Consider the following 11,777-nt stretch of genomic DNA (forward strand, 5'->3'; position numbering starts at 1 on the left):
TACAATGAATGGAAACTGGGGATTTGGGGGGAATTTAGCTTAGGAAATCGATATATAAATTAGGTGAACTGATCTCTTAATTACAAATTTTGGCTGCTAAGTATATATGTTTTATATTGGATATTTTATAATAGATGAAGGAGAAGAAAATGGTAGTGGATTTTTAAATATTTTATACATTAAAGCATTATTATTAATTTTTAATAGGATTTTAGCAAATTATGGAGGAGAATATCATTCATTTAATTATTCTAAATCTATTGAAATAATATTTAATCTGCTATAAAAAAAATTTTTAAGCACAACCATGTCTTGTAAGGGAACATTTAGAAAGTTAAAATTATCTATTTTTTTTCTTTATTATTAATCTGTTGAATTAAATAGAGGACTCGGGAAAATAGAATTTACAGGTGAAGGAAGGACAAGAAGAATTCTTTTGAATTTAATGTTTTTGTATGTACTGAGAAGGTAGATTAAATTCCATTAAGAATATAATCTGCAGAAAAAGGAGAAATGTATTGATTAATCTCCAGTGTATTATTAAATTTGATTTTTATTACTACTTAGGGTACTGATAATCGATACATTCTGCTTGTGCAAAAATTTCAATTTTCATATGAATAAACAATGAAATATAAAATAAAACTCTCTTAGCTTGCCCTTATTTATATTCTTACAATTTCAAGATTAAGTTAGAAAAATTGATTATGATTAGGCAAAAAATTCTCAATAAAAAAATTTAAAAAAAAATGACTATATAATTGGAGCAAGAAAATATAAAAAGTCGGACTAAATAAATAGGATGGAGGGTTAGTCAAGGCGTTTGTCTGTATTATTAATCATATACAAGTGCTGCTATATATCCAAGTTCCATGGAATCCTAGACAAGCAGCATTATTCATCATATATATATGTGCATTCATTTGTCATCTTCTCTATTTTTTATTAAAAAAAATTTAATTTTAGTCTTTTGTAATTTTTTTATAACCCAAATCCTCCCATGAAGTTGTTTATTTTCTTTTTCTCCTTCTGAGAGCAGTTCTATTACTCTTGGAGAGAAAAGTAAGATTGTAATGAAGAGCATATGATCGAATAATTATATATATGATGTATGTATGTTGTTGATTCTCTTAAAGATCTCATTAGTAGTATAATAACCTTCTTGCTTGTTTATACTTTTAGTATTCGATGTTGTTGCAAGCTTACTAATTTAAGAATTTATTATTTATTGTTTACTATTTTATTGCTTTGTTATATACTTATACATTATTTAAAGTTTTAGTTTTGTTCATTTATTTTAAGGTGGTATATGATTAATTATGAGCATGTCTCGTCTTTTTATACGTTTTTAAAGTTATTTTATTATATATATTTTTTTTAACTTTCTTCTGGACTCCATTGAGCTACAACGAAGTGAGTTGACTCGTTATAAAGGAAATACAAAATACAATTTTAAGTTAAAAAAATTAGCTAGCCGTGTTCATCCACAAGCCAATGGGACTTGAGGAGAACTAGATAAGAGCAAATTTTTCTTCTTGGTCTCCAACCTATTGTCGAATCACAAGTTAGTCCTTGAGTACGTACAACAAGAATCTAGCTTATTTCTATATAATTTAAAGGTTGAAATCAAATTTTAATTTTAACCACTCATTTGATATAACTCACAATTACTACCACTTGTTGATTTATATCACATTATAATTTCAACAACTTATAATAAAAACCAAACATGTCGACACCATTATTTAGACTCAATGGACGCTCTGCATCAAATTTCTATTATAATGGCATGGCGAGGCATTAGTTTTAGTCTCAATGGATGGATTCGAAATTTTTCAGTTTCAACGACAATTTTTTCGACTTTTCTCGAGTAGAGGTCAGAGAAGTAGTTAATTACTTTAGGATTATTAGAGATTAACATTAAATTTAAGCTAAATGGCTAAGTCATACGATTTCAATTTACATTGAAATTCACCCCTAATCCTTCGATCTCATGCGTGCCTCTATAATCAAAGTTCGGCAGATTGGTCAAAAGAAGTCGTTTGAGTCCTTGATTTGGACACATTTGTCATCTTCATGACTTTTGTTATACGAGTCATTTGCATCACGTGCATGCCTTTGTTGAATATATTGATTCCAATTTTGTTGATTTTGCTTTGTTGAATATTGATTCCAGTTTTGTTGATTTTGGTCCTATATTAACACTAAAAATAAATAAATAAATAAATCCTTAGAGATGTACGATGCATCAGTAAGTCAAGAAATAAGAATGAATGAATGAATGAATTAAAAAAAAAAATTATAGAATAGAATTTCATGTTCTATAAGCTATATTTTTATTATTTTGAAAAGTTGGGGGGTCTAAAATAATATATTTGATAATTTAATTTTATTTGGGTCAAATATTTAGATAACGAAGATAAGTTCATCAATATTGGGCTCGTTAAATATCTAATAATTAATCATGTATATTAGGTTCGAGAAAAAGTTAATTTGAATGAGGTTAAAAGCCTATTTGAATATTATTAAAAGAAAAAGCGGAAAAAAGGTGCTTCGAGAAGCCTATTTGAAGCCCTATCCAATTGTACGCTCCAATCAATTAAGAGTCAGCTGTTATCACTTGTCATCTCGAAAATCGAGGTCCAAGTCTAGAAAAGCCTAGAAAAAGAAATGTAGTTATATATTGATAAATAATTATTTATTGTCAAATTTAGACACTAAAACAAGTATAATTTTAAAAGAATTTAAATTTTTTATTTAAAAATTAAAAAAATATATATTTAGCCACAGTTTATCATCCTTTACTTGACATTCTTTCTCATTATTTTTTCTATAACAATCATTTTTAACCAAGCATTCTTCGTTCAAATAATATTACACGTAAATAATTTTTTTTTTTAACCACACATTCTTCACAATCAGTATTTCATATAAATTTCTTCAAATTGATGGAGCTCAAAAAGAGCTTTAGGCCCCGTTTGATTGCACGAGATTTTCTATGGAATTTGAAATTCGAATTCAAACTTCCACTTTTGGCATGTTTGATTGAAAAAATTTTCTAGGGAATTGATTTTTTATGAATTTTTAGGTACAACACCTTAAAGCGTGATTTTTCACCTTTTATTTTCCTAGGGATAAGTGGTTTTTTGTTTTTCACCTTTTTTTTTTTTGCTTTTTGTTTTTTTTTTTAAATTGTTGGCAATGAGAACAAATTCTAGGAACATTTGTAAAAGAGGATATCCCTGAAATTGACAATTTTCATGTAAAACAATGTCAAACGAACACCAAAATATAGGTGATTTTTTGATCTTTTTTTTTCCCCTTTTTTTTGGTTGACAATGGAAACAAATTCTAGGAACAATGGTAGAAGTGGATATCCCTTAAACTGACAATTTTCATGTAAAACAAAGCCAAACAAACGCCAAAAAATACTTTTACTTCAACATTTTTCACGTGAAAAATTATACCAATCAAACACAATAATTTACAATTCCCAAAAAAATAATTTCTAGGTAATTCAATTCCCTGAAATTTATTTTCTTTCCATCCAAATTTCATCTTTGCAATTAAAACAAACCCTTAGATTTTTATAGAATTTTTTAGGTAAAAATAAGCTTCTGCACATTCTAGTAGTTAAAATCCCAAATGATTAATTCAATCATGGTCGGCAAGAGAGAGAGATCAAATAAATTTAATTTTTTGATGCATTGGTCAAAGCTCTGTTATTCAAAGATTCATTTCTTTCTCATTCTATTCACTAGAGTTTTGACTTCTTTTCAAATTTCTATTTTATATTTTTATGTTTTCAAGATTGATAAATACTCCAACTTTGTTTATCTTGATTATAAAAGGGCACATCTTGTGAATAAGTTGTGTTTCTAATATATAAGTTTGTTGAATTTTTTACGAGTTATTCAAATTTTATTTTATGATATAAGGGTAATTGATGAAAATGGTTGGAATAATATTTTTTTTAAAAATGAGTGGTTGAAAAAGAAGTAAAAATTTTCGATTTACGTATAATATTATTTTATAAAAGATTGTGTGGTTAAAAATATGAGAGAGAAAAATAGAATATAATGGAATATAATTTAATGGCGGCCAAATGGGGGCGTGTCTCTTTATAATTGGCCAAAGGTTGGTAGATTGGTATAAAAATCTTTTGGATCTTTCAACTTTAAAATATTTAAAATCAATTTTTTAGTAAATAAACGCATAGCCAATTAAAGTTTTATGACTTTCATTGTACCTTCAGTGTGTCATATTTGCGTCATGCACGTACTTTGTTGAATATATTTCCAGTTCTATATTAAGATTTGAAATAAAAATAAAAAACAACTTACAGATGTATGACGTTTAAATAAGTCTTGATGGACCACAAGAATTCTAGAAACAACATAAACATAGACCCAAAGTAACAGGCTCTGTGGTTGCAAGTCCAAAACCAAAACCATACTCGACCACCTACCGACAACCTTGGAGTGACACTGGCAATACCAAAAATCGTGTGATATTATTCTGCACCACTTAATTAGAGTAACTTAAGAGCCTAGATGAGTGTTCAAACATCTTGATCAAACATTCAAGAATTATAGAATGATTTTCTTGATACGTTATCCACTAGACAATCCCATTTTTTATTCTGCTACAGCGAATGGAGGTTGGACTCTGACCGAAATACTCACAATGAGTCAAGCCCACCTTTTATTTCTTTTTCTTTTTCCATTTTTTCTTTCTTTCTTTTTGTTTTCTTTTGAATTTTCTTTTACGCCGTTTCGTGCGCGTGAGGGGCTGCATGGCTTCTATCACCCATTCTCGATCACTTTAGCTTAATTCATTTTTTAATGGCTTGGCTATTCTTATTTAGAGTAAAGCCAAATGACCACATTTGTTGACACAAAGGTTGACACACCTCTCACAGTCGAGGTGTGGGTCCCGCGCCAATAAAATAATGTCAACCTCCACATGTGAGTGTATTGTGTCAACAAATGTGGCTATGTAGCATGACCCTCTTATTTATACTCGCTTATGTTCACTGATTTCAGTGCACCTCCCAATTCCATCATACATAAACACTTATGGCTTCTCCACAACGAAACCCCAATTCCACAACTCAAAACATCTCACAATCCAGCCAAGAACAATGTCACCAGCGTGACAAGATCCATCGTATTATACCAGAGAAGGATGTGAACTCCTTGGGAAAATACGGTGGTGCTCCCATGGTTGCCGATGCTTCCAATTTTGATATTGAAGCAGGGCTTCAGACGGGTACAGCTCTAAAAGCTGGATTGAAACAAGTCGATCCCCCAAGTTTCCCCAGCTTCGTGTTGGAGGAGTTCAAAAGTGCTACCTTGCTTCCGCTCTTCGTCTCTGCTGTAATTTGCTTCATTGCAGGGATTGTCTCGAAAAACCCTGATTATGGCTGGACTGAGGGTGTTGACATACTGGTTAACATTCTCATTCTTGTCTTTCTACCTTCTATTCAGAAATACTGTACTGCAAGAAAAGATGCGAAGAAAATCAAGTCACTAAAGGTGACAGTAATAAGAGATGGGGAGTATCAAGATTTGGCTGTCCCGGAGGTGGTGGAGGGTGATTCAGTTGTCTTAAAGGTGGGAGATGTCGTTCCCGGCGACGGCTTGCTTGTGTCTGGGAATGAATTAGTGATTGATGATAAGTTGGATTTCCTTATTGATGGTATTAACAATCCATTTCTCTTTTCTGGTTCAAAAGTTGTCGAGGGACGAGGCCGCATGATCGTTGTGTCTACTGGTTCTAGTACATCTCTAGGTAAGATGATGCTCTTGAAGAACCGCAATCCATTTGAAGAAGAACCCTTGTTCCAGGCTCACATGAAGGAACTTAACAGGACCATGGATTATATTGTCATGTTCATCTACATCGTGCTTGCTTTGGTCTTATTTTTCCAGCTCCTTTACACAAGAAACCACCACAAGGACGACCAGAAGAGTGTTCGACCACCCAACTTGAACAATAAAGTGTCAGCCGAATTTGTAGAAACTTTGTTCAAGAAGATCTTGTTGAGATCGAGAGGTAAAATCATCCTTCTGATCTATTCACTTACTATAGTTGATCTGGGTTTGCAGGGTATTTTACCTCCGACTATTTCAGCTTCTCTGATATGCTGGAATAGGAATCTGAAAAAGAAGCATCAGATTCACCATAAGAATTTGTATGCTTGTGGTACCATGGGATTGACAAAAATCATCGTAATTGATGTATCCAGTGAATTACTTGTGCCTCAATGCCCTCGAGAAGCTGCAAAAGATCTTCAGGATAAAGGAGTTTCCATCGTATTGGTGTCAAGGGATGATGAGAATTTCGTAAGAGCCATAGCTGACAAGATCGGAATACTGCATACTTCCAGAGATTTGGTGGTTAATGGAGAGGAATTCGACCGAGGTGATATCCCAAGGAATAACATAATTTCCATAAGGATTATGTACAAATCCCAACCAAAGCACACTTTCCTCCTTGTGAAGGCCCTGAGAGAAAATGGGCACGTGGTTGCTTATTTGGGGGGCTTGGCAACCCTAGACACTCCAGCTTTGAAGGAAGCAGATGTTGGAATTATTGAAGAACATAATAGCTGCGGATTGGCCAAAGAATCTTCGGATTTCACAGTAAAAGGAGAAGGATCTTTGCTACCACTTCTGACAGTTGGAAGATTTGTTTATTCTAATGTGGGCTCATTCATTGAAGCTCTCCACACAACAAGCATTTGCATTTTGTTCATGGCCTTCATTTTAGAGCCATTTCATCTCATCTGGGTGAATGCTGTGATTCATATCCTTGGTTTTTCAATGATTTTGATGGAGCTACCCAAGAAAAGAACTATATCGCTCAAGGCGAAGGTCATGTGCCCGAACATTGCGCGTAAGGTCTTGTGCCAGGTTCTTCTTCTGCTGAGTTTAGGGTTTATTCCAAAACCGATACTGGGCTCGAACGAGGATATTCAGGAAGTTATGACACTGAATATTTTCACCATGTTCCAGGTTTTCTACATGTTCCAGATCATGGAATTTTCAGATATAGAAGTTCTTAAAGTTGCTGTTAGGAACTACAGTTTTTTAGCAACAGTTGGAATTACGATGGTCTTCCATGGAATTATCATAAATTGCACTGAGAACTTGAGTTTTCTGAATTGGACAGTCTGTTTCCTGCTTGTGTTGCTTTTGTGGGTTCTCGATTCGACTCTGAAGTTCGTCGCAGAAGCACTTTACAGACTATATGATCAAATTCAAATTTGTATTGCAGTAATTTTAGTGTTGTATTTTATAATATTGTAAGTTTCTTGATAATGAACTGTTTTACAAATAAGAAAATTTTCAATTATTAAGGTTTGTCTGATAGTGTATTTCATATATATTTTAAAGTTGTATCTGATTTCGAATAAGGTTTGTCTTCGTTTATCACTTCTTTGTTTAATGGTCATACAAAAGGGAGTCAATGGTCAACTGTAATAATACTCTCTCCACAAGGCGGCGCGTGGAGCGAACGAACAACGAGATAGTTTGGATAGTGGTGCCTAGAGCCGGATCTGGAAGCTCACTGGAAAAGTTGGCCACCGTAAACGGAAGATCTGTGAGGATGCTAAAGCCATTATCAAGATAGCCGACGCCATTTCTGCGAGCAAATTGAGTTTCTTTTAATTAATTCTCGTTTTGTTGTCATTTTTTTGTTAACAAATCATTTTTTTATTATAAAAACAAGCTTTATATTTTGGTTTACCAAAGAAAATTACAATGAATGGAAACTGGGGATTTGGGGGGAATTTAGCTTAGGAAATCGATATATAAATTAGGTGAACTGATCTCTTAATTAGAAATTTTGGCTGCTAAGTATATATTTTTTATATTGGATATTTTATAATAGATGAAGGAGAAGAAAATGGTAGTGGATTTTTAAATATTTTATACATTAAAGCATTATTATTAATTTTTAATAGGATTTTAGCAAATTATGGAGGAGAATATCATTCATTTAATTATTCTAAATCTATTGAAATAATATTTAATCTGCTATAAAAAAAAAAAAAAAAAATTTAAGCACAGTCATGTCTTGTAAGGGAACATTTAGAAAGTTTAAATTATCTATTTTTTTTCTTTATTATTAATCTGTTGAATTAAATAGAGGACTCGGGAAAATAGAATTTACAGGTTAAGGAAGGACAAGAGGATTTTTTTTTGAATTTAATGTTTTTGTATGTACTGAGAAAGTAGATTAAATTCCATTAAGAATATAATCTGCAGAAAAAGGAGAAATGTACTGATTAACCTTATTTATATTCTTACAATTTCAAGATTAAGTTAGAAGAATTGATTATGATTAGGCAAAAAATTCTCAACAAAAAAATTTTTTAAAAAAAATGACTATATAATTGGAGCAAGAAAATAAAAAAAGTCGGCCTAAATAAATAGGATGGAGGGTTAGTCAAGGCGTTTGTCTGTATTATTAATCATATACAAGTGCTGCTATATATCCAAGTTCCATGGAATCCTAGACAAGCAGCATTATTCATCATATATATATGTGCATTCATTTGTCATCTTCTCTATTTTTTATTAAAAAAAATTTAATTTTAGTCTTTTGTAATTTTTTTATAACCCAAATCCTCCCATGAAGTTGTTTATTTTCTTTTTCCCCTTCTGAGAGCAGTTCTATTACTCTTGGAGAGAAAAGTAAGATTGTAATGAAGAGCATATGATCGAATAATTATATAAATGATGTATGTATGTTGTTGATTCTCTTAAAGATCTCATTAGTAGTATAATAACCTTCTTGCTTGTTTATACTTTTAGTATTCGATGTTGTTGCAAGCTTACTAATTTAAGAATTTATTATTTATTGTTTACTATTTTATTGCTTTGTTATATACTTATACATTATTTAAAGTTTTAGTTTTGTTCATTTATTTTAAGGTGGTATATGATTAATTATGAGTATGTCTCGTCTTTCTATACGTTTTTAAAGTTATTTTATTATATATTTGTTTTTTAACTTTCTTCTGGACTCCATTGAGCTACAATGAAGTGAGTTGACTCGTTATAAAGGAAATACAAAATACAATTTTAAGTTAAAAAAATTAGCTAGCCGTGTTCATCCACAAGCCAATGGGACTTGAGGAGAACTAGATAAGAGCAAATTTTTCTTCTTGGTCTCCAACCTATTGTCGAATCACAAGTTAGTCCTTGAGTACGTACAACAAGAATCTAGCTTATTTCTATATAATTTAAAGGTCGAAATCAAATTTTAATTTTAACCACTCATTTGATATAACTCACAATTACTACCACTTGTTGATTTATATCACATTATAATTTCAACAACTTATAATAAAAACCAAACATGTCGACACCATTATTTAGACTCAATGGACGCTCTGCATCAAATTTCTATTATAATGGCATGGCGAGGCATTAGTTTTAGTCTCAATGGATGGATTCGAAATTTTTCAGTTTCAACGACAATTTTTTCAACTTTTCTCGAGTAGAGGTCAGAGAAGTAGTTAATTACTTTAGGATTATTAGAGATTAACATTAAATTTAAGCTAAATGGCTAAGTCATACGATTTCAATGTACATTGAAATTCACCCCTAATCCTTCGATCTCATGCGTGCCTCTATAATCAAAGTTCGGCAGATTGGTCAAAAGAAGTCGTTTGAGTCCTTGATTTGGACACATTTGTCATCTTCATGACTTTTGTTATACGAGTCATTTGCATCACGTGCATGCCTTTGTTGAATATATTGATTCCAATTTTGTTGATTTTGCTTTGTTGAATATTGATTCCAGTTTTGTTGATTTTGGTCCTATATTAACACTAAAAATAAATAAATAAATAAATCCTTAGAGATGTACGATGCATCAGTAAGTCAAGAAATAGGAATATTATATTGACTTCGTGGAAAAAAAAAATTCTAGAAACAATAATATTAACCAAAACTCTTATTTGGTGGGGATTAAAATCTAGATTCTTAGTCGATTTTAATAAAAGTTTTTAAAATTTGTGGTTGAAAAGTTGTGGGACCAAATAAATAAGTTGTTAATATTAATTATTTGACTTTGACTTAAATTAAAATTTCATTTGAATCATGACCAAACAAGGGCTAAATATTGAACCCGAGCATAAGTATAGACCCAAAATAACTGGCTTTCGTCTTTTTGGTAGCAAGTCCGGAGCCAAAATCAGACTCCACCACCAACCGAAAACCTTAAAGCAATACCAAAATGACGTGCAATTTGCATAATTCATGTGTAATTATTCTGCATCTCTTAATTAGAGTTAGAGTTAGTGTAAAACCCAGATGATGACGATGATCATAATAATAATAATAATAAATGAATGAATAAAAAAAAATTATAGACTAGAATTTCATGTTCTATAAGCTATATTTTTATTATTTTGAAAAATTGGGGGCCTAAAATAATATATCTGATAATTTAATTTTATTTGGATCAAATATTTAGATAACGAAGATAAATATATCAATATTTGGCTCGTTGAATAGCTGATAATTAATCATGTATATTAGGTTCGAGAAAAAGTTAATTTGAGTAAGCGATGCTCAAGTTATCGAGGATAAAAGCCTATTTGAATAGTATTAAAAGAAAAAGAAGCCTATTTGAAGCTCTATCCAATTGTACGCTCCAATCAATTAAGAGTCAGCTGTTGTTACTTATCATCTTGAAAATCGAGTCCATGTTTTGAAAAGCCAACAAAAAAAAAAGGAAAATGCAATGTGGCAACACCTCAGTCATTGGATCTGGAAAAAAAATAAAAATGAAGTTGAATCGAGGACTGAGGTGATGCCAACTCAACCCCTTGTCCCCGAGTCGGCCCCCGAGGTGGGCACTGTAGCACGGTTGCAAAAAAAAAAAAAGGGCTGTGTACAGCAAGGCACACTGCACTGAATGTGGGGTCCCCGAGGGGCTGTAAGTTTGGTTTTAAGAGGGCTGTACAAACAACTTTACCCCCAAAAAAAAAAAAAATTTAGCCCCTATTTGGTGGTCCTGAGAAATGAAAATGGGGGAATAATATTTTTTTTTTAAAAAATGAGTGGTTGAGAAAGAAGGAAAAGTTTTCGATTTATATGTATTATTATTTTATGAAAAATTGTGTGGTTGAAATAGGAGAGAGAAAAATAAAATGTAATGAAATTGAGATTAATGGGGGCCAAACGGGACATTAGTTATATATTGATAAATAATTATTTATTGACAAATTTGGACACTAAAACAAGTATTATTTTAAAAGAATTTAAATTTTTTACTTGAAAATTAAAAAAATATATATTTAGCCACTGTTTGTCATCTTTTACTTGGCATTCTTTTCCATTATTTTTTTCTATAGCACTTATTTTTAACCACACATTCTTCATTCAAATAATATTAACGCAAATAAAAAAAAAAAATTTTAACTACACATTCTCAGTCAATCAGTATTTCATATATATTTCTTCAAGTTAACGAGGCTCAAACAGAGCTTTAGATTTTTATAGAATTTTTTCGGTAAAAGTAAGCTTCATTACATTCTAGTAGTTAAAATCCCAAATGATGAGGTCAATCATGGTCGGCAAGAGATAGATCAAATAAATTTAATTTTTTGATGCATTGGTCAAAGCTCCGTTATTCAAAGATTCATTTCTTTCTCATTCTATTCGCTAGAGATCGGGTTTTAACTTCTTTTCAAATTTCTATTTTATAATTTTATGTTTCCAAATTGATAAATACTCCCAACTTTGTTTATCTTG

At 31.3% G+C, this 11,777-nt stretch overlaps 1 protein-coding gene across 1 annotated transcript; it reads left to right on the forward strand.

The window, feature by feature from the left end:
- Window positions 1–5,078: 5,078 nt before the first annotated feature.
- LOC111399845 (calcium-transporting ATPase 12, plasma membrane-type-like) lies at window positions 5,079–7,313 on the forward strand. Its single transcript, XM_023027337.1, has one exon. The coding sequence runs from the start codon at window positions 5,079–5,081 to the stop codon at window positions 7,311–7,313; it is 2,235 nt and encodes a 744-aa protein (XP_022883105.1).
- The last annotated feature ends 4,464 nt before the right edge of the window (window positions 7,314–11,777 follow it).

The sequence above is a fragment of the Olea europaea genome, chromosome 9 (assembly GCF_002742605.1).
Source record: "Olea europaea var. sylvestris chromosome 9, O_europaea_v1, whole genome shotgun sequence".
Taxonomy (NCBI): Eukaryota; Viridiplantae; Streptophyta; class Magnoliopsida; order Lamiales; family Oleaceae; genus Olea; species Olea europaea.